This window comes from Portunus trituberculatus, chromosome 47 (assembly GCF_017591435.1).
Source record: "Portunus trituberculatus isolate SZX2019 chromosome 47, ASM1759143v1, whole genome shotgun sequence".
In the NCBI taxonomy this organism is placed as follows: Eukaryota; Metazoa; Arthropoda; class Malacostraca; order Decapoda; family Portunidae; genus Portunus; species Portunus trituberculatus.
Window position 1 is genome coordinate 36,802,124 of NC_059301.1, and position 24,595 is coordinate 36,826,718.

Below are 24,595 nucleotides of genomic sequence, written 5' to 3' on the forward strand. Positions count from 1 at the left end.
GGGTTAGGTTCCCAGAACTTCCCAAAAAAACCATTTTACCAAAAAGACTGAAAACAAACAAACAAATGAAGTACCAAACACACATTTTATTTAACTACACTACTAATACAGTAATACTCCACTTAACAAACAGGATAGGGGTGTCAAAGCTGTTCATAGAGCAGAAATTCATTAAGTGGATGTAATTTTCCCATAGGAAATAATGGAAATAAGGGGGATGCGTTCTGGGCTGGTTCCCAACATACCACATGGGTAAAAAAAAAATAAATAAATAAAAAAATAAAATAAAAAAAAATATATATATATATATATATATATATATATATATATATATATATATATATATATATATATATATATATATATATATATATATATATATATATATATATATATATATATATATATATATATATATATATATATATATATATATATATATATATATATATATATATATATATATATATATATATATATATATATATATATATATATATATATATATATATATATATATATATATATATATATATATATATATATATATATATATATATATATATATATATATATATATATATATATATATATATATATATATATATATATATATATATATATATATATATATATATATATATATATATATATATATATATATATATATATATATATATATATATATATATATATATATATATATATATATATATATATATATATATATATATATTTCTATCTTTTACAAGCCTTGCCCCCAAGAAAGGATTGTTTCATATTGCATAAAGTGAAAACTTACATTAAATACCAAAAAATAAAGCAGAGATGATGAGATCGGCCACAGACGGTGGAGACTCCGGCGACTTAGCCGTTTCTTCTTCTTGTGACCTTTTTAGCTTGCCGGGTTGTCTTTCATCACAATATTAAATTTGTTTTCACTTCTCTATTGCCTGCTGTAATGGATATCATATCTTAGTATTCATATACGTTCATGCCTGGACTCCGTGGCACTGAGTGATAGTGAATTACTAATGAAATACCGCGGTATTTCTTTAACAATTCACTACCACTCAGTGCCACGGAGTCCAGGTTATCCTCATGGCATGAGCGTATATGAATACCCAGATATGATATCCATTATAGCAGTAGATATTAACACCACCTCCAGAGATGGTGTTCCCAGCAACCTCAGAGCACAACCTCGTCACTGTCCCTCCAAGCGTTCACGGAAGCCCTTTCGCGGCAGGAGGTTGCTCTGAAGCTGTTAAAGAATCTTGGATACAGCTCCATGAGTGCTAGAGACAGGCGGGGAGCCAGACAATCACAGCAAAGCTGCCGCGTTCGGTCCCTCACCTGGCAAATTCAAACCTAGGAAATTCACTAAAACGGATGTGGTTGTACGTTATGCAGACTTTTTTGGTCTAATTTTATATAATACAGTCAACCCTCAGCTATCACGACTTCGGCTATCGCGTTTTATTGCTATCGCGCACCCATAAAAAGCTGCTAAAATTTCATTATCGCGACCTCAGATGCCTGCTATTGCGTGCCCCGCCATGACGTCATGGAATATCTGAGCACTTATTGGACAAAACCGCCTTCCCGCCAAGATCAATTCGGCTATCGCGTTTTTGGCTATGGCACGGCTATTTCGGCCCCTATTGGGCGCGATAGCCGAGGGTTAAGTGTACTTTAAACTGGAAATTCGTTAGACGAACGTTTGTTAAGCGGAGTATTACTGTACCTTATTTAGTTTATTTGCTGGTCGGAGATGGGCCTCTGACTGGCCATGGCTAAGATGAAATCAAGAGAGTGCAAGGGAACCACATCTGCACACAACAACAGCGCGACAAGGAGAGAGCAAGTGGTGCGAGGCAGCGTGCTACCGCCGCCCCGGGGCGAGTCCAAGACGCTTGGGAGGGGAGGTCGTGTGCATCCACCAGGACCAGCGGGAGATTCAAATGGATACCAAATTGTGCAATCGCGAGTCAAAGTTGTGCTTGGTGAAATATGGTATATTTTACTGATTCGTATACATGCGAGATTCCTGTTCGGCGAATTCGTGTTCAGCGAGGTATGACAGTACTGCTTCTTCAGGGGGACAGAGTTGCCTCTGGCCACAACCCTGTTATATCATGTAAGTGAGACTGCACAGCATGCAGGATTGCCACATGCTCACTGATTGGTCAATATATGTGCTGCATCATATGCTTCAGGTCTGAAGAGACACATAACTGTGCTGCTGCTGCTGCCCACACAATGTCCTCTGTTCCTTGTGCTTTGGTGGTTGGAAGCAGCAGCAGTATTGTCTGTCCCCAAGATCCGAGATAAATGAGTAGCATGCATACTGATCAGTGTGGTGAGCCTGCATACCACATTTCTTCACTGACCTGATATATCAGGATCATGACTGGAGCTAACTCAGTTCCCCTCCAGAAGCATTCAAGAGAAACAGGTAAAAAATAAACTCAACCCCTACACCTGTTTCCTCTCATTTTTGCCTCTAATTTGCTGATATATCTTATCATCAGCATGGATAATGGCAATATTTGGTAAATAAAAGATAAGTACACAAGATTTTAAAAACAATTAAGGTTGCTCACCAGCCATAAAATCCCGTGCCCAGAGCATCACTCTTACAGTACTATATGTATCTTCAGAATAGCAGGCAGACAATAGAGGGGTTCCTCTGGTAATAAACATATTGTGGGCCACCTTCTCCTTCAGAAATACATCAATCAAAATCATCACAGACCTGAAACAAAACAAGAGGTGATAAGAGCTATAAATTTGATAAATTGAGTGAAAAGATTGTAACAACAAAAAATCATACATTTAACGAAAAGTTGGATAAAAGTAGATATGCAAACAGGTCACTATGAGATCCGCTCAAACCCTATAATATACAACTGGGTAAGCTCACACACACACACACACACACACACACACACACACACACACACACACACACACATACACAATTACCTATAATGTTTACAGGGCCTGGGTATCTCTATAGGATGTAATTAGTGTCCTGTCGGTGTCCTGCTCTGAAAAAGGGCAGAAAATAGTCCATTTTCAAATGAAAATGGAAAATATCCCTAACCGGAGAGTGTCGGCAATGTTTTTGTTTTGGGTGAAACAGCTGGCGGTAACATGACGTCGACACCTAGAAGCAGGAGAGATTTTGAGGGATTTGTGACCACTCCAAGTGGATTAAACAAATTGGACATGGATTCAAGAATTCAAGCCTTAGAGAATAAGTTTGTCAATATTAGATCTATAGAAGAGAAGTTAGATAGAGTTATAGCGGAGAATGATACCTTCAAAAAAGAAATCTACATGCTAACGAAAGAGAACAAGGAAATACTGAAAGAGAAAGTGGAAATGGAAAAAGAAAATTAGCATCTAAGGAAACAATGTGATGAAATGAAGGCTAAACTACTTGAAATGGAAAAGAAAATATCCAAAGGTGACTTATGGAAGGAGAAGTGCCTCAACCTAATTGATGCTAGAATGAAGGAAGTGAAACATGAAAATGAAGAAGTACAGAAGTCCTTCAAAGAGATAATGAAAAAGCATGAAGAAGAAAATAAAGTGATTACACAGAGTAAATGGTTAAGGCTTTGAAGGAAAATGAGTATGTGGTGAGAGATATTGCTGAAAAGAAAAAATGCATGATCATAACAGGTTTAAGAGAGGAAACTAACAGGAACTGACAAGATAAGAGGGATAAGGAAAATGACAGGATAAAGTTTTTACTGAATAAGATCTCCGAGGAGGACGAATGCTTATACTGTATGCTGAAATAGAGGAAAGTGTGAGACTAGGAGCTTATGAAGAAGGCAAGAGTAGACCATTAAAATTGAAATTAAAGTCTCAGGTTGCAGCTGAGGCCTTACTGAGGAGAGCCTGAAAACTTAAAGACTACGAGGAAACCGAAACAACTTACATAAGAAGAAATATGACACAGGAGGAAAGAATGAAAATGAGAGAGCTTGTAACTGAAGTGAGAGAGAAGAATGAGGAAAGAACCGAGGAGGAAAAGACCAAGTTTTTTTGGAGGATGAGAAATGGGAGGCTGAAGAAGTGGTAGATAAAACAGACGGAATAGACAGTACACATACTGAAACATGGAAGAAAGAGATTAGGAATGGAATTCAAGTGACATACATGAATATAGATGGATTTCTGTCTAAAAGGCTAGAATGTATGGATTACCTAAGAAACAGCGAACCGGACATAATGTGTGTGGTGGAAACAAAGTTAAGGACCGAAATAAAGCTAGATTGGTTTGATGTCAAACACTACAAAGTATGGAAAAATTATAGAAAGAATAAAGGAGGTGGTGGTATAATGGTTTTTACTAAAAAGATCTGATAGTGAAGGAGGTGAACTTTAGTAAGGGAAATGAGGAAGTGATAAGTATGCTTATAACAGATGGTAAGAGGGACATTAATATTATAACAGTATACATACCACCCAGAACCAGTGCTTGGAATTGTGAACAGTATCAAGAGGTGATGAGAAATACTCTAGACAGAATGAAGCAGGAACTCATCAGAAAGGATAGAGTGATGATAGTTGGGACTTTAATTGTAAGGAAATAGTGTGGGAAGACTACGAAGTGGTGAACGGTGGTGAGTGGGCAGAGGAATTGTTAAACATAGCAACAAATAACTTGATGACACAGTGGGTGAGATCACCAACAAGGTGCAGGGGACAGGATGTTGCAGCAAGGTTGGATTTGGTATTTACCAGGGCATCTCTAAAAGAGGAAATTGAACATGAATGTCCCTTGGGGAAAAGCAACCATGATGTCCTAAGATTTGAGCTGGATACGGAATTAAGCATGGAAAAGAGTGTGGAGTACAAGGAGGAAAAATTAAATTATGTCAGGGCAAATTATAACCATATAAGAGAGTTCTTTAATGAAATTGACTGGTCTGTGGTATACCAGGAAGTGGATATGCAATTGAAATATGATAAATTTATGGATTTATATAACTCTGCTGTGAAGTTTGTGCCATATCACAGAATGAGGACTTTAAATAATAAACAGTGGTTTAATAGAAATTGTGAAGAAGCAAAAAAGAACAAAGAAAAGGCATGGAAGAAACTTAAGAAAAACAGTGATATATTATCAAGAGAAGGCTACAAAACAGCAAGGAATAGATATGTTGAAGTAAGGAGAACAGCACAAAAGGAATACGAACAGAAAGTGGTGGAAAACTGTGATAGTGACCCTAAAATGTTTTACAAATTCATAAATGGAAAATTAAATAAAATGGAGGCAATAGAAAAAGTAAAAGTTGGGGAAGAAGTATATGAGGATGCTAGAGATATAGCTGTATATTATTGAAAAACTTTTGCAAAGTGTTTACAAAGGAGGAGCATTTTACAGGAGAAAGGCTTATGGAAATAAAGCAAATGCACGACATCATGGTTACTAAAGAAGATATAAGGAAAATTATAAGTAACTTGGATACTAATAAATCAATGGGGCCTGATGGCATATCTGGGAGGTTGCTGAAAGAATGTAAAGATCAATCATTGAACCCCATATTTGATACTGTGGAAACCTCCATACGAACAGGAATAGTCCCGAAAGAGTGGAAAAGAGCTGACATTGTGCCTATATATAAGAATGGAAGTAGAATGGAACCGTTAAATTACAGACCAGTATCGTTGACTAGTATATTGTGCAAGGTATGTGAAGAAGTAATTAAAGCTAAGTGGAGTGAGTATCTAGAAAGTGAAAACATTCTGAGTGAAAGGCAGTTTGGTTTCAGAAAAGGAAGATCGTGCATATCCAATTTATTATGTTTTTATTCAAGAGTGACTGACATACTACAACATAGAGGGGATGGGTGGATGCTATTTACCTGGACTTGAGAAAGGCCTTTGATAAAGTGCCACACAATAGACTGATGTGGAAACTAAAAAAGATTGAAGGAGTAGGTGATAAACTAGCAAAATGTATGGAAAATTACTTAGTGGGAAGAGAAATGTGAACAGTGGTGAAAGGAAAGAAGTCAGAGTGGAAAAAGGTAACCAGTGGAGTTCCACAAGGGTCAGTGCTTGGTCCCATCATGTTTTTGATTTATGTTAATGATATGCCAGTAGGAATAGACAGTTACATGAATATGTTTGTGGACGATACTAAAATTATGAGGAGATTGAAGAATGTGAAAGATTGTAACAAGTTACAGGAAGATCTTGATAAAATATATGAGTGGAGTAAAGAGTGGCAGATGGAATTTAATATAAACAAGAGCCATGTTATGAAAATGGGAAGAAGTAGATACAGACCAAACAGGGATTACAGGCTGGGTGATGAGAAAATTGAAGAGACCAATGAGGAGAAAGACTTAGGAGTAACTGCAAAACACTTTGTCACCGGAGAAACACATTAACAAGATATTTGGAAAACATACAACATGCTTCAAAATATTGGCCTTGCATTCCACTACCTAGATGAAGGAATGATGAAGAAGATACTATGCACTTTAATAAGACCCCAGTTAGAATATGCAGCTTGCATCTGGTCACCACACATGAAGAAAAATGTGAAGGTGGAAAGGGTACAGAGGCTGGCAACAAGGATGGTACCAGGATTCAAGGAGTTAGACTATGAGGAAAGACTGAGGGAGCTGGGGCTGACCACATTAGAAGAGAGAAGAACAAGTAAGTAACATGATAACTATGTATAAATTGGTGAACAAGATTGACCTATTGGACAGAGAATTGATAAAGGTGACCACAAGTAATCATCTCCGAGGACATGGAAAAAAATTAATAAAAGACATCTGTTTAAATGACGTGAGAAAGTAGTTTCCCACATTGTAATATTGATAAGTGGAATAAACTGAGCAGTGATGTCGTTGACGCAGTGTGCGTCAATCAGATGAAAGAGAGATATGACAGGAGTAGACAAGGAGACAGGACACAGAGAGCTTAGCTTGGGCCCTGTAATATACAAATAGGTAAATACACACGGCACAGCCATCGGCGAGGTCGGATGTGTCTGCGCTGCTCACAGAGAGTGTGCTATAGAAAGACTGGACCCAGGCTTAAATGTATGTACAGGGGGAAGGGGGGCCATAGTGTTCTCCTGTCTCCAAATTAAATAAGTGTTAGACTATGTATAGGCAAGGAATTGATAAAGAGAGAGATATAGAACCAAGTAGCGCTGCCAGGCGCATGGAGGAACCAAAACATATGCCAGCCGAAAATCAACGCTATATAGAAATACCTATTGGTTTAAGAAAACTGACTGAAGATAAGGATTTCTCGGGTTTCCGAGATGAACGAGGAAACACGAGGAGACTTGTAAATGTAGAAAGAGAATTAAGATATTTGAAGGAGGTGATGTCCAGCCTCATGGACAAACATGACCGACTGGTATCAGAAAACACAGCCTTAAATTGAGAATAATTGAATGTGAAAAGGTCAGTGAAATAAACCAAGAATCAAAATAGGAGATTTTAGAAATAAGGAAGCAAAATGACGCTTTAAAAACCACATGCCAGAACTTGCAGGATAAAGTGCAGCAAAGGGTTACAGACAGGATAGAAGGTGGTCTAGGTGAAAACAAATTGAAATAACTAAGAAATGAATGGAAACAAGAACAAGAGGAGGAAAAAGTCAAATTTTCAGAAGTGGTAAAGAGACAAATTCAGGAGAACACAAAAGTTGCTGTAATCGAGGTTATCAAGGAAAAGGAAAGCATGGTGAGGGATGCAGTGGACAAGAAAAAAAAGCTTCATGATCTACGGGATGAGAGAAAAGAAAAAATCCAAATAAATTCACAAGGGAACATGAAGAAAGGGAAATGGCCAAAACAGTTATCAAAAGGGTACAAGAGAGCACACAAGAATTTAACCAGGAGGTAGAGGAAGTGGTTAGGTTGGGAAGGTACACTGAAGGGGGTAAGAGACCAATGAAGGTGAAAATGAGATCTCAAGTGGCTGTAGAAGAAATAATGGCTACAAAAGGGAAGTTACCCGATGATGTTGATCACAAGGAAATATGGATAAAAAAAGATATGAACTTAGAGGAAAGGGAAAAGGAGAAAGTGCTAAGAAGTGAGGCTTAGGAAAAAAACGAGAAAAGGACAGAGATAGAGAAGAACAATTTTTACTGGAGGGTTCTGGATATGAGACTAAAGAAGTGGTACTTAAGGAAAAAAGAGGAGGTCGTGGAGGAGACAATAAATTAAGAGTGACTTATACTAACATAGATGGTTTGTTATCAAGTATATTGGAAATTCGGGACTATTTGAAAGAGAAAAAGCCAGATGCAATGTGTATCGTTGAAACAAAACTGAAGAATGAGTTACATATCAACTTTAAAGAGGATGGATATAATACCTGGAGGAGGGACAGGAAGGATAAAGGGGGAGGAGGAGTGCTAATAATGGTTTGTGATAACATTTGTGTGGAGGATGTACAATATGGAGAGGACAAAGTGGAAGCATTGGGAGTAACAACCAGAACAGAAGATTTGAAGAAGAGAAAAATTATAGTTACATATGTTCCACCAAAGACTAATACATGGGGATCAGAAAAGCATTAAGATATGCAAAGAGAGATGATAAAGTATCTGGATAACATGGTAAGAAGAGATAAAAGAATACTCTTAGTTGGAGACTTCAACTGTAAAAAAATAAACTGGGGAGGGATGGAAGTAATGGACAATGCTGGGCAGTGGAGTGAGTAAGTGTTACAGATGACTATGGTTAATACAATGAACTAGTGGGTAGAAGAGTCAACAACAGGGGGAAGAGGAACCATCGTTACTTGACCTAGTCTTCACAAAAAAACACAAGTCCCCTCCAATCATAGAATACCTTAGTCCAATGGGGAAAAGTGATCATGTGACATTAGAGATGCAAATGCAGGAGGAAGATGAGATAAGATACAGAGAGGACTATAAAGGAGAGAGATTAAATTATGCAAGAGCAGATTTTGAAAAACTAAGGAGTTATTTTGCTGATATTGAGTGGAGTAATATTATGAGCAGGAAGACTGTACAAGAGAAATATGACATATTCTTACAGGAATACAATGAAGGAGTAAAAAAGTTTGTTCCTGTTTATAGAATTCAGAAAAAAATACATACGTGGTACAATGCTAGATGCTTACAAACAAACAAAAAAAGCAAAGGATAAAGCATGGAAGAAACTTTTAAAGCAGGGAAATGACTATAATAGTCAGTAGTACAAAGATACTAGAAATGAATATATTAGAGTAAGGAGAGAGGAAAATAAAAAGTTTGAGAAGGATATAGTGGATAAAAGCAAGGATGAACCAAAACTTTTCTAGAAATTTATAAACGGCAAAACAAAGAATAAGGAAACAATTGAAAAAATAGTTAAAAAAGGAAAGACATACCAAACAGAGAAAGAAATGTGTGAAATAATGAATGAGAGCTTCAAAACGGTATTCATTGAAGATGACTTCACAGAACCTAATAAGACACTGAATTGCCTAGGATTACAGGAAGCTGCAGTGCACAAAGAGGATATTGGAAGATTACTGGACAAGTTGAAAGTCAGGAAAGCAATGGGGCCAGATGGTGTATCAGGCTGGGTGTTAAAAGAATGTAAAGAGCAATTATTGGAGCCAATTTGGGAAATAATTAAAAGTTCAATAATTGAAGGGAAAGTTCCACTAGAGTGGAAGAGAGCCAACATAATACAGATATTTAAAGGATGAAAGGCAACTGAACCACTAAACTACAAACCAGTGTCACTTACAAGTGTCGTAGGAAAGTTATGTGAAATAAATATCAAAGAAAAATGGGTTAAATTTCTAGAAAAGGAGCAAGTCATATCGAACAGACAATTGGGGTTCAGGACAGGGCGGTCATGTGTATCAAACTTATTAAGCTTCTACTCCAGGGTTATTGCAGGATTTGAAAGCAGAGATGGATGGGTAGACACAGTATACCTGGACATTAAAAAGGCATTTCATAAAGTCCCTCATGGAAGACTTCTTTGGAAACTAGAGAACATAGAAGGGCTGCATGGAACCTTGCTCGAATGGACAAGAGATTTTTTGAAGGATAGAGAAATGAGAACTGTGATCAGAAATACATATTCATCTTGGAGTAAAATAACCAGCGGGGTGCCACAAGGGTCAGTGTTAGCCCCCATTATGTTTCAAGTTTATGTAAACGATATTCACATTGGAGTAAACAACAATATGAATTTATCCATTGATGATGCAAAGTTGCTAAAAGTTATCAAAACCAGAGAGGACTGTATACTGCTACAGTAAAATTTAAATAAGATCTATGAATGGAGCAAGAAGTGAAAATTGGAGTTTAATGCCAAGAAATGTCACATAATGGAAGTAGGAAAGAGTAAAACAAGACTAGTATGGAACTATTTGACGGGAGAGGAGCAAATAACGAGGACTAAAGAGGAAAAAGATCTTGGAGTGATCATACAAGAAAATCTGAGCCCTGATAAACACATAAATAAGATATTTGGACTATCATATAGGATGTTGACTAATATAAGAGTGGCATTTCATTACATGAATAAAGCTATGATGAAAAAAAAAATAATCACAAGCATGATACGCCCAAGGATGGAATATGCAGCAGTGGTATGGTCTCCGAGTTCTAAAAAAGATATAAGAAAACTGGAAAGGATACAGAAGATTGCTACAAAGATGGTGCTGGAATTAAAGGACCTCACATATGAAAAACGACTGAAGAAAATGGGATTGCCAACCTTATAAGATAGAAGAGAACGAGGAGACTTTTTTAATAACAATGTATAAGGTAGTAAATGATATTGAAAAGATAGACAAAGAAGGCCTGGTGCTGTTGGCAGAAGAAAATGGAAGGACAAGAGAACATGAAAAGATAAGGATGAGGCAGTGTGTGAAGGATGTTTGAAAATACAGTTTTCAACACAGAACGGTGGAAAAATGGAATGCACTGGATAATGAAATTGTTGCAGCACATAGTGTGCATAACTTTAAATAAAAATTAGATAAATGGAGATATGGATATGACTTCCACCATTCACAGATAGTGGGTATGCCAGGCCCATCTGTGCCCTTATCAGTTGCTGCATGGTTCACCGCTTGTAGTAGGTTTTTAGTGTTTGCCACGATTATTATGAATATATTTGTGATTACAATAGACCCTTTAATATTCCATTCATTCATTTAATTATTAATGCATGTAAAATGTAATGCAGTTAAAAAAAAAGGGGGGAGGGGGAGAGATAATAGGCTCTAAGGGTGGTCAAGTTAAAGTCAGTACTGTGAGTGGCACGTCAAGTTCATGGTAGACGTCTTCACTTCGTCCCAAGATGACTTGATGTTATCTAAGACATGCTTGATGTTATACGACTTCCAACATTCACTGACAGTAGACTTGCCAAGCCCATCTGTGCCCTTTAACAGTTCCTGCATGATTCGTCGCTGGTAGTAGGCTATTAGTGTTTGCCATGATTATTATGAATATATTTGTGCTTACAATAGACCCTTTAATATTCCATTTATTCATCTAATTAGTAAGTAATGCATGTAAGTAATATGTAATGCAGTTAAAAAAAAGGGGGGGAGGGGAAGAGATAATAGGCTCCAAGGGTGGTCAAGTTAGTCAGTACTGTGAGTGGTGGGGAGGTGTGGCGTGGATGAAGTCGTCACCCCTGCTCTCCGCGTTAGGCCCTCTCGGATGACATGAGCAGATACCGTATCTGTGAATTTTTCTTACCGTATATCGAATTGAGGGTAGTAATTTCCAAATACCATAACTGTGAATTTACCGGATAAAGAACTACCGTATAACAAGGACTTACTGTGTGTGTGTGTGTGTGTGTATATATATATATATATATATATATATATATATATATATATATATATATATATATATATATATATATATGTTTTTTTGGAATATCATCTGCTATTAAACAATCAATTAGATTACTTTATCAAAACTATTCTCCCTTTCTCTTAGATTTGTCTTTTAAATAATTTGAAAACTCTCTCACACAGACAATCTATTTTCCAGTTCCTGCATTTAGAAATGCACATATATACACATATCCATGTATAGTAGAATATACCTATCTTCATCTTTCTCACTATTCTTGATCATTTCTACCTTATTGTCTTTCCATTTTCTGGACTTTACAATATATTTCACCAATACGTGATACTGAATCAAGAAAAAAAATAAGAACAAAAAAGTAAAAAAAAAAAAATAAATAATAATAAAAAAAGAAATCTCTGAGATAAAAAGGACTTCTTTTCTTTGAGGAAAGTAGCTAGCTAAGTGGTTGACCTACATTTCTACTTACTTGATGAGTTTGTCAATATCTCCATTTTCCAGTTGAAAGACAAAGCCAGGAGCAAAATGATTCTTGAAAACATAGCAAGGTCCAGCCAGGTTCTCACATTCCTGGAAATGTTTTTCATAATTTAGCTTAATTTGCTATTCAGATTTGCACAGAAAATTTTACTCCATCTTTGAATAAAGAATAGAAAGAAAACTAAATTATGAAAAAAAAACAAAAAAAAAAAAACACTTCTGAGTCAACCTGGAAACCATATCTTACCACATAGGTGACATTTGATTCTTGAACAGCAATGATGAAAACAATTTCGGTGAAAAGAATATGTTTTGACATCACATGTTGTATCTAGACTCAAAAGTTATAACTAGGATTTGAAAGTTATCTTAAATAATCAATTGCAAAAGCTGTTAGACATATTAACTCTTATTCATACTTCACCAACTCATTCAAGAATCACCTTTTACTTCTATATCTCAAACTAAGGATTATTTCTCATGCATTATAAGAAAGATGAAATCTAAACCTAGAACACTAGCTTCTTTTTATATGCAGTATATTGCCAATAGCTTGGTTTACTTTCACTAAAATACTATTACTTTGATTTGGAGCTTTCATCTTTTTATGCTCCAAAAATCTTTTACTGGCATTTTTTCTTATTGATACACATAACATAGATCAGTGATAACACTGCTGCCTGGCGAAAACTTCTTAACCTCCCCGTCCTCACTACTGGAGACCACAAAGCCCGAAAAAACAGCGGGCGAAACTGGTGGCTGTACAGTGCCGGTCATTGCATTATGCGGCGCCGACTCTGTTGATAAACAGTATGAATAATATTGAAAAAAATAAAGTCAAATCGGTACTTACCATCCCTTAATAGTTGATGGGCTTTCCCTTCCTCCTAATGCACTCCTTTAAGCGTGAAGGCAGTGAATTAGCAAGATTTTCAAGGATGATGTGGTAAAAATTGAGCCATTCCTCCTTAATGGCAGTTTCTAGCTTGGTGAGGGTACTGGTGTCTTTCCCCTGCAGACGGCACTTAATGATAGACCAGAGGTTTTCTATGGGGCTCAAGTCGGGTGAGTTGCTTGGCCAGTCACTTATGAAGTTCACTTCACAATCACTGAGCCACTGTGTCATTGATTTAGCAGTGTGACATGGCACACCATCCTGCTGAAACACCTCAGCACTGCACTTTTCAAAACAGCTGGGCAAATAATCAGAAAGTAACTCCAGATAGCTCTTTTGATTCATCATTTCATTATGGGGAAGCACCACCAACTCACCAACGTTAAAGAATGTGAAGCATCCCCACACCATTAAAGATTCAGGATGCTTTACTGTGTGGTAAGAAATTTTAGGGTCAAGCTGATCACTTCCCAGACGCCGATAAACGTTGCCTCGAGCGTTGTCAGTCACTCTGAAGATGAATTCGTCACTCCACAGCACGTTTCGCCACCTTGCCGCATCCCACTCACTATATTTTTTAGCAAAAGCGACCCTACGCGCCTGTTGTGTAGGGGTGAGGAGCGGTTTCTTGACTGGGCGGTGGCTGTGGAAGTCAAGGTCATCATGCAGGCGGCGACGCACTGTCTTAACTAACACATTATTCAACAGATGAGGGTTTTGTTCCTTTAACATGCGTGCAGTCATACGTGGATTTGTAATAACTTCACACTTGAGGATGGCTAAAGAACGATGTGAGGTTTTACGGGCTTTCCCGGGACGTCCTTTATGGTGTGGTGTGACAAGCTGCCCAGCATCCCGAAACCGCTTGGTCCACGCTTGCACTGTTCTTTCACTCACACCTACAATTTTAGCAATATCCTTTGTTGGATTCTTTACCTTGTACAGATTGATGAGTGATACAATATCCTCTTTGGACAAGTCCTTTCTCCTTCCCATAATGAGACAAAATCTCAAAACAGGGAAATAAAATTAAGAAAGAGCGTGGCCAGAGTGAGAAGCAAAGTAGCGTGTAATCACTGCTTGATTATATCACTGATCAAGTGACCCTTGACAGACGCCCAGCACATCACCCGCCTGTCACATTTCACCTGCCAGATGTACGATACACGACCTAGATATAACGAGTCATAAATTATAGGGACTGAAATGAATATCGCAGCCGCGCCGTCTGCCGATGTTTTGCCACATAATGCAATGACCGGCACTGTAGTCCTGAAGTACTCGCCAGGAAATTCACTTGTTGAAGTTGTGGAGAACGAGCCCTGTTAGCAGTCAGTTTTGCAACATCACTTTTCAAGCGTGCCAATTCGTCCAACACCACTTGCCAGGAAGGTACAGGCAAACTGTCCCATGTAGGGGATGCCTGGGGCCAAGCATGCTCCATGCGTCGATGTGGGTTGTTCACACTGTGGCAGAGACCGTGACCCGCCTGCCACCTCGCCGGGGATTCACTGGAGCTACCACTACCAGCATGGGAATCTGCCCTTACTCCATCCCTTGAAGATCTCATGGTACTCCTCCTACTAATGCTATAAAAGGGAACCTCAGGTGGAAGAGCTGCGCGGTACTCCGAACCAGACATGGCTGCTGACCTGTACCAAAACAAGCTGAAAGCCTGTAAAAGCCCACAAATTGTAACAATTTGGCAAATTGGCAGGCCCATCCCATACCAATGCCCTATGGCTGGCCCAACCCATACCATAGATCCAACCTGAGTATAAGGCAATGTACCTGCGGGAGAATTGCCAAATCTGGTGAATCACACGCTGAACACGGTGAAGAAACATCTGAACAGCACGAGAATGTTCCAGCAACTGACAGCTGGTGAGCGGCAGCGATATCTCATGTGAAATGCTCCACGTGGCAGAGGGTGATTTGACAAGGTAAAATATAAAATATTGATAAAACACATAAGAGTTTTAGTAATGGTCAATAATTATTTATCATGAACAACTATGACTTAGTAATTACTAAATGGAAAGATATTTCTTGGTTCATATAAATTATCTGACAGGTTTTATTGTTTAGAATATTTACCTTTACCTAGTTGTAGTATATGGGAGAGAATGCTATGCTCATATTGACCTGTCTCTATATCCACTATGATACTATCATCCAACCTAGTCTTAAAATCATGAATTGATCTTGCATGAATTACATCTTTCTTCAAGCTATTCCATGTCTTTACTATTCTTTGCAGAGGATTGTTTTTTTTCTTAATATCCTTCCTACACATGACCTTTTCAACTTCTTTCCATGTCTTCCTGAATCCCTACATCCCTTGTTTTCAAACCATGCTGGTTCACTTTTTTAATCCATTCATTAGCAATCATATTTCCTGTTTCCCTCCATTGTTCGATCATCTGTAGATTCAAATTTCTTGACTTCTCTTTTGTATGATAAAGACTTGGAGTCATCTTTGTTGCTGACCTCTGAATCCTCTCCAATTTTGGTAACCTATTTTCGTACTTTGTAAGCCTACTATTAATGAATATTTCAACCTTGGTTGGTTGGGTGTATCAGTTACAATCAGTTTCTTCATAATTTTCTCATCGAGATGTGTCTGACTGCTACTTTTTGGTTCCTAACACGGTTGCAGGTTTTACCCATCATTATATGTTTCTCTAATGATAAATTATGCATCAGATAGTTACCATCACTCCCAAGTTCTTTTCTTTTGCTATTTTCTTAATCTCTTTGTTTTCTCATTTCATAGTTGCTAAGTACAGTGGTACCATGAGATACGAGATTTCTGAGATTTCTGAGATACAAGTTTTTTGAGATATGAGCTACAATTTTGTCAATTTTTTTATTTTGAGATATGAGGAAATTTTTGAAATACGATTCATGCTTGGGGATGTTGCCGCTAATCAGCGGCATGGCGCATCAGTCCAACCTCAGCTGAGATGGTAAATATGTGTTTCCTGCGGATCTCATGCACTATGATTGTTCTTTCATCATTTTCACATTATTAAGTTACAGGTAACTCTCGACCTACGTGATAGATGCTTTCGAAGAGGCATCGCGTATATCAAAATTCGCGTAAAATAAACTTGTAATTCTTATAAGAAAAAATAGATAATAGGGGGGTATGCGGGATATGGTCCAAAAAAATTCGTACAAAATACAGGCAACCCCCGTTTAACGAAGGGGTTATGTTCCTAAAAAACACTTCGTTAAGCGAAACTTCGTTAAGCGAACCGATTATAACAAGTATAACCCGTGATTTGAACTTCCATTGAGAGTAAGCAAAGTGAGAGTGCATCATAGTACAGTAAAAGGTTTAATGAAAGTAAAAATAATGAAGTTAAACATTTAGGTAGTTTAATAATTTAAGTCATTATAATGTACACTAATGTATGTATGTACCTAACTTTATAATGTTGATGATCTTAACTTTATAAAGGGAGGGAGAGTGAAACGGGAAATACACTAACCGGCAACCTGTGGAATGTAAACAAGGTGCGCATCATGGTACTGCATACAAAACTTATGTACCGCATTTCCACAAGGCTTTCCATTTTATCCATTGTAGAGTCACAAGTTCTGGTGGTTCTTTTAGCTTACAAGGAAGATGAGGTCTCACTAGCCTTCTTAATAGAGTATCTTGACTTGAAAATAGTAGACAGTAGATGAAGTCAAGCCATGGTGGGAAGCAATGTTATTAGTTTTCTAGCCTCTCTCTGTGAATAATACTCGGCTTCACTTCGAGAGTAAGACACTTCCTGGTCTTCTTAGGAACGTTAGGCCACATTGCAGGGTGTTTTGGTGGTAAGTTGAACTAAGGAAGATGAGCTGCTGGTGACGCTGTTATGTTTTGACTGGGCAGTGAGTGGTGCGTGTGATCTTGATCTTAAACGGGGGTTGCCTGTACTCTATTTGGCTAAATTAACATGTTTTTATTATTTACCATTCTAAATAATACAAGTGTATTTAAAGTAAAGGGAAAAGCAAGAAATAATAAGAGAAACCAAAAAATAATAAGAGAAAACAACAAAACAAAGAATACATAAACACGACACTCACTGCATAACTGCCTTCACCACTCACACCACAGTCAGTCACCATCATCTTCCTCTGAGCTTTTCCACTTTATTAAAAAATTCACTTATCTAAAATAACTCCACAGTATAAAAGTAAACCCTAGTTAAAAAATAAACGCAGGACGCCAATGTCTTCACCCTTCAGAAGCACTCGCCGTCGCTGTCCACCTCCAAGTCAAGGACGTCATCATTCACCTGCACTTCCTCTGCTTCCAACGCTTCCACGGGATCGTCCACATCCTCTTTTGGTACTACATCTTCCACTGGTTTTCTTGAAAAACTGCAGCATGGTGGTCTGGTGCTTTTTCTTGGAAAATTCTTTTTGCATCAATGTGTAGCAGGAGTGCATCCATGGCTTTTCTTGTTGCTGTGCTGCTCCGCTCCACATTGAGATCCATTTCCTTTAGCATGGCAAGACCTTCTCTTATTTTTCCAAGTGCTTCATTGTGCCTCTTGGCTGTAATGGCCAGTCCTTCATTCTTGTCTGCTGCCACCACTGCTGCTGCTGCTTGTGCCTCCTCTTGTTCTCTGCTTCTATTTCCAGTAGGTCCTCATTGGTTAACTGTTGCTTGTGTGACAGGAGCAACTGTTCAATGTCCTCTTGTTTCACCTCTGCCAGGCTGAGATCTTTGGTAAAAGTGACAGTGTCCTTGTTGGCTTTGGAAACAACATCGTCTACAGCGAAGCCTTCGAAGGAATGCACAAACTGTGGACACAGGTTTTTCCACACACTGTTCAAACATTTTCTTGGCACTTGTTCCCAGGACTGTTGGATGTAGATTAAGGCATCCTTGATGGTGAGCAGCGGAGCTCCCACCTATCGGCCAGCTGAGGAACTCTGTGAAGTGCAGTTTGAAATTGTCTTTGGCGTTCAGTTTGAAAATGCGGTTGGGCCAAATCCCGTATAACCAAACCGATCATGCAAATTTAATTAATTATGAAAAAATTTTGCCCGCATATTAACAAAAACGCATAAATTAAACATGCGTAAATCAAGAGTTACCTGTACTTTTCTTTTTTGTCTAAAAAAAGTGCAGTTTTCATCTACGTTTAATATTTACATTTGAATGGTGTCTGCACCCCTTCCTCCCTCCCTTCATCCTCCTCTGCCATCCACCACTATTAGCTGAAATTGTCTATCTCCAAGGTAAGAAAACTAAATAAACTTTTGCTCTTATTTTATATAAATTTTCATGTATTTGTGAAGTATGCAATGCATACGAACTGAAAAGGCAAAACAAATTTATCCCATCTCTGCCTACCTACTCCACTGATGCTTATCACAGATGGGGGGAAAACAATGTAAACAAACCTCTACAACTGTAGCGGTGTGGCCTCTTTCTCTCTCTCTCTCTCTCTCTCTCTCTCTCTCTCTCTCTCTCTCTCTCTCTCTCTCTCTTTCTCTTCCCTACTTAAAACTCCATTTATTCATTGAATAATGTTTACAGGGTTGTCAATGAGCTCTTCTGTGATTATTAGAGCAGCCAGTTTTCTGTGGGTGGCTATATTATTACACACCAGCTGATCAACAGTCCCAAGTGAGGGTGGGATGCAGTAGGGTAATGTCCCATGGAATGCACCCTCCGAGATAAATATACTTTATAAGAGTAGTTCATCTATTCATATTATCTTGTTATGTTTTAATATGTTTCTGTACAATAATTATTATTTATAAATTCCTTTTCTTACCTGAAAACACACACAAAAAAAAAAGGGATTGTTCTTTTTGAAGGGGTTGGAACTGATTAATGGCATTTCAATGTATTTCAATAAGAAAAATTATTTTGAGATACGAGCTCTGTCATAAAATGAATTAAACTCGTATCTCAAGGTACCACTGTATTCTATTTTTACTCTTCCTAAATTCCATTACATTGAATTTTCTGATGTTGAATTCCATTTCCCATCTATGATTCCATTCCCATACTCTGTTCAAATCCTTACGCTTGTAAATGGTTGGCAATCCTTTTCCCATCCCATTTCTTTAAAGGGACTGTCCAGTGAGGTTTTTGAAAAATTGAAAATAAAGAGGTACGTGGGTAATTTTTTTTTTCCGCTGATAGATGTTCATTACATGATGTTAGTTTAGTAGTTACAAGCGAATCAACCCATAAACAACTGCATGAAAAATAAAAAAAATCAATAAACAAAAGAATTTTTTTTCTATAAACTTTGTCACTCGAGGACATATTTTAATTTTGCCAGTACGGATATGAAGTATGTCGTATACCAAAACTTTTCACCTCATAGAATTTAGATTTTTTAAAATTTTGATGGCCATTATGAATTTTTTTTTTTATATAAAATTAATTATATTGTGGCACTTAAAAAAAAAATTCCAAATTCTAGGAGGTGAAAAAGTAGCAGCTTCACAGAGCTTCAAAATGATACCTCAAAATTGAAAATCCGTTGAGAAATGTGAGAGAAGATTCGATTTGAATGATAAAAAGTGGAAACTGAGAAAAAGGCAAAAAACCCCAGAGATGTCATTTTCGTCCTTTATGACCCTGTCCATTTATTTGGGTTAGATATTTTGTGCTCATACACCACCATGTGCATCATATATCCTTTTTAGGCATGTTTAGAATATTCTGTATGACTTATACAGCACCTGGCCGCCCCTACAATGATTGTAGTTACTAGTCGCTCGAAGGCGAGGGTGTCTCCCATCCATGCATGGTCGTCACAACTTGTAATTTCCACTTGTGCCATTTGTTTAGATATTGTAAGGCAAAAAAGGCAGGTAAAATAGGCTGGATTGTGGCTTGCAAGGTGTGAAATAATGGGCGAGATACTCAATAGATCCTCCTCCCATTGCAGTCACATGGACACTGAAATGGAAGGGGAGAGGGTGTGTTCCTGTGTACTCCATAATACTGAGTTGCCAGTGCCCACCTTTCCTTACCAAAGAAACCACTTTCAATGGCTTTTTCCGTGCTTATTATCATCATTTATGGTACAGAGAGTGGGGGAGATTGGGGAAGCCCTGGGCTGCGGTAGGCGTGGCAGGGGCCCTTTAAAGTTTAAATACCCCACGTATTTTAGCGTATTTCCCCTAAATACTCCATCACTATGTTGCCATATGTTTGGGGATGCTCTGGTGGTGTTTTGGGGATTTTTTAATTTTTTTCAGATTTTTCGATACCATGGCTACCGGACGGTCCCCTTAAGTAAGTTGGAATCATCAGTTTACAAATTCATATACTTTTTCACTCCTTCTGTCATGTTATCAATATACACCTCCCCTGCAAGTTTTACTCTTGCTTTGTTCTAAAGGCATAGTGTGTAACTCATTGATCATGAAACTTGGAGTAGTGAAAACACTGAAAATTGCCAAATTTTTTTGGCCAGTTAAGAAACCCACTTTTTACCCTCTACTTTATTCCTTGTATAAAAATAAATTTCTTTACATTGAAGGATTGATGGTTGCATTGCATTTTCAGTAAAGAATTCTCTTGCAAGGAAAAAAAAAAAAAAGGAAAAATTCACACTATTGAAAAAAAAAGAAAAAGAGAAAAGAAATTATACAAATATTAAAATTTCATATGGAGTGGCATTGCTACCTGAAACACTGTGATACTTTGAGATATGGGCTATTTGAGATACGAATTTCTTGAGATATGACCTACAATTTGGTCCATTTCTTGTTTTGAAATACAAACGAAATTTTGAGATACGAGTCATGCTTGAAGATGTTGCACCTAGTTGGTAGCTTGGCACAGTGGTCCAGCCTCAGCTGACGTAGTATCTACACGTTTCTCATGGATCTCATGCATTGTGATTGTTTATTTAATTACCCCCTTTTTGTTTTGTCTAAAAAAAATGCAGTTCTAATTTGTTTCATGTTTACATGTGAATAGTGCCTGCATCCCTTCCCTTCCCTTCCCTCCTCCTCCTCCTCCTCCTCCTCCTCCTCCATTCACCACCATTAGCCAAAAACATCTTTCTCCAAGGTGAAAATATTGAATAAACTTTTGCACTTACTTTATATTTTTTCATCCATTGATAAATTACACATGTGTATGTAACTAAAAAGGCAAAACAAATTTCTCTAATCTCTGCCTACCTCCTCCAGCGATGCTTACCACTGAGAGGAAACAATGTAAACAAACCTCTTCAGTGGCATGGCCTCTATCCACCTAATTTTCTCTCTCTCTCTCTCTTGCCTACTTAAAACATATATTCTATAAATAATGTTTACAGGGTCATGAACAAGCTCTTCCGTGATTAACCCGTCGGCTGCGGACGACGTCACGGTGTCGTCGGTAAAAAAATTCCGAAGACTGCGGACAACGCACGTTATGCGTCGGCAAATACAAATATTCGTAAAATATTCCCAATGCATTACCGAGCTCTCAAATTTTGACAGAGTCATCCCTGAAGATTGCCTGTGCTTTGTTTATGTCCATGACCTTGGACGAGGCTTATCTCATGTCAGTCATTTACAGTAATTCACAACACAATACTCCTTTGTTTCACAACACATGACTCATTTCACTCATCTGTTTCACAGCACTCATGTCACTCATCTATGACAACACATCACTTATCTACCTCACTATATATGCTATCGCTTATACTATTCTGAGAGAGAGAGAGAGAGAGAGAGAGAGAGAGAGAGAGAGAGAGTAATTATAATTACTGTCATGTGGTCATTTATCTTATTGTTTTTAATTACTTTTGCATTCGCATATAATCATTACGAACATGCCTTGACAATTTGAGGTACAAAAACATTATATACATGCAGTAGACAAAGTAAAATATAAATGGTGACCAATACGGCAACATCATCAGCTGCTACTTACCGCTCACCACAGTGGGCGTAGAAAATGCCTGGCTCAGACACGTTTTGGCTTATATCACAAAACTTTACATATACAACAGGTACTTAGAGCCTATTTTTCTTTGGTTTTGGACCACAAGGATTCCATTTCCGCAATAAAAAAAAATTGCTCAAACCTGCCGCACTGGCGGTACATGTTTTGAAAAATAGTGCCGCAGCGGACGGGTTAATAGAGCAGCCAGTCTTCTGTGGGTGGCTATATTTGTACACTCCAGCTGATCGACAGATGCAAGTGAGGGTGGGGATGCGGTAGGGTAATTTCTCGTGGAATGCATGCCTCCGATATAATTGTTGCATTATTTACAATTATCTACTTTTTTTTTTTATTTTGTTATCCCTACACATGAAATGTCATTACCTACGTCTGGTCTTGTGGTCAAGAAAATAAGTAACTGGTTCCCTAAGGGTGTTAGTTCTGTCTATGTAGTCTCTAATAGTAGTGTGAACACATAACAATTTATCAATGGGATAAGACATAAAATATAGTTCAGTCATATGAGAAGCCGGCCGAGAGTTTTCAGTGGGTCGCCTATCCTGAAGGAAACTTTGGAATCTGAAATTGTCATGTTCCTGATGTCTAATAGATGTAACGTCTGGCCTTATTACCCAGAGAACAATAACATTAAACCTGTAAGTTTCCTAGACAATTGAATATTTGACAATTATAGTCAGGTATCATAGATTTTATATAAGTGAGTAAAACATAATATAAACTGTTCTGTGACTATATGGGCATGTGGCACGCTGCCTGGAAGCTGATCCTGCACATCGAATTGTCTCCGAGAGGGATAACCCAGCATGTAGGAGGCCAAGGGGACGTCCACAGAAGTCATGGCTGCGGCAAGTCGATGCCTCCTGCTGGAAGTTACTTGACACAGGAAGGGAGCCTGCATGGAGACTCACGAGGTGTGACCACCTGAAATGGGGCCATAGGGTAGGTGAGGCGACGGGCCCCCCGGTGTATGCCTCCCATGATTAATTGATAATTGAGTAAAACATCATGATCCCAGATGGTATGACAATGGGAAAGGGATGATCTCTCCTGGAAGACTGACTTCAGGAACTGAGTAACTAGTGAGTGCTGTTCCACAGGTCTGTCATCAATCTGAGTCATTGCTGAAATTGCAGAATGCATGGTGTTCACAGAACTATAACTATATCCCTTCTCATTCCTAAACTCTTAAAAGAGGTAGTCCAAGAGTAAGGCTATAGCTGGCTGAAATTAATCAGTTTCCCTGCTGAAGCAAAAAATACACCTACCGTATTTTACAGCTTACAAGACGCACTTTTTTTCCTAAAAAATATCCTGAAAAATACTTGTGTGTCTTCCAAGATGAATGTTGTATTGTAAGGCAACACCCAACCTCAAGTGAGCTTGGACACTTGACCGATAGCGACCTGGATTTGTATGTTGAGTCATTACATTATGATGTTAGCTTAAGTACTATTTCATTCAGCCTTTTATATTATGTAAAATCAGTACTTAGCTGTTACAAGTATTTCCAATACCATAATCCTTCCTGGAGCCTACTTGGCATGTGGAGAAAATGGGCCGCTCCCTCGTCTCATAGCAACACACACATACAAACACACAAACGCACACACGTGTGCCTGGTCTCAGGCCTATCCGAAGATCGGAAATAATGAGCGCTGAGCTCGTTTCGTAGGGTAACGTCTGGCTGTCTCGTCAGAGACTGCAGCAGATCAAACAGTGAAACATGCCAGGTGCCTTTATACCTTTATTAATAGAACATCCAAATGGCTTACTCGTTCAAGCAAGAGTCAAAACTCCACTTGTGAATTACATTCACATTGATAAAGCCTGTGAAGCACAATTGCAAAATAAAATAAATACGAACTGCAGCACTGACGTGTTCGGTTTCGGCGATCGGACAAGTGATTACATAATATAAACATGTCCAATACATGCTGTCACCTGCCACTGAAACAATTAGAAGAAGAGATGGACTGCTTCACTGTGTGTATGTATTTACCTATGGTGTTTTTATTTACATAGATTTTAAATTGGTGGTGAGTGTTCCAGCAAATTTGTAATTAGTGCTGAAACAATAGTGTCTTGCAGACTCCTTGCTTCTTATATTTTTGTGTTCAGTGGTCGGGTATATGGTGAATGTGTTCTTGTAAGAAAATGACTTTTTTTTTCTTAGAAATTTCTTTCAAATATTAGGGTGCGTCATCCAAGATGCAGCGTCTTGCAAGCCGTAAAATATGGTATCAGCCAATATATGACCCATATTGTAATAAAGTTCCCTTCCTCCATGATCCAAGGAGAAATTGGGCAATTTCTGGCAAAAGTCCTCAGGTTTCAAAGGATCTCTTGATAACAGCATTGCAACCAGTATCAGCTTGTGAGCCTGTGGATGTGTGCAAGAGGGATTTTTGTGG

At 38.0% G+C, this 24,595-nt stretch overlaps 1 protein-coding gene across 1 annotated transcript in view; it reads right to left on the bottom strand.

Annotated features, from left to right (window-relative positions):
• LOC123498229 overlaps positions 1-24,595 on the bottom strand; it is an 84,889-nt gene that overhangs the window by 47,984 nt on the left and 12,310 nt on the right. The window contains exons 4-5 of the mRNA XM_045245392.1: positions 12,335-12,435; positions 2,607-2,758 (exon numbers count right to left, since the gene is read on the bottom strand). Of these exons, the coding sequence (XP_045101327.1) occupies positions 2,607-2,758; positions 12,335-12,435 (253 nt within the window). The remainder of the gene's footprint in view (positions 1-2,606; positions 2,759-12,334; positions 12,436-24,595) is intronic.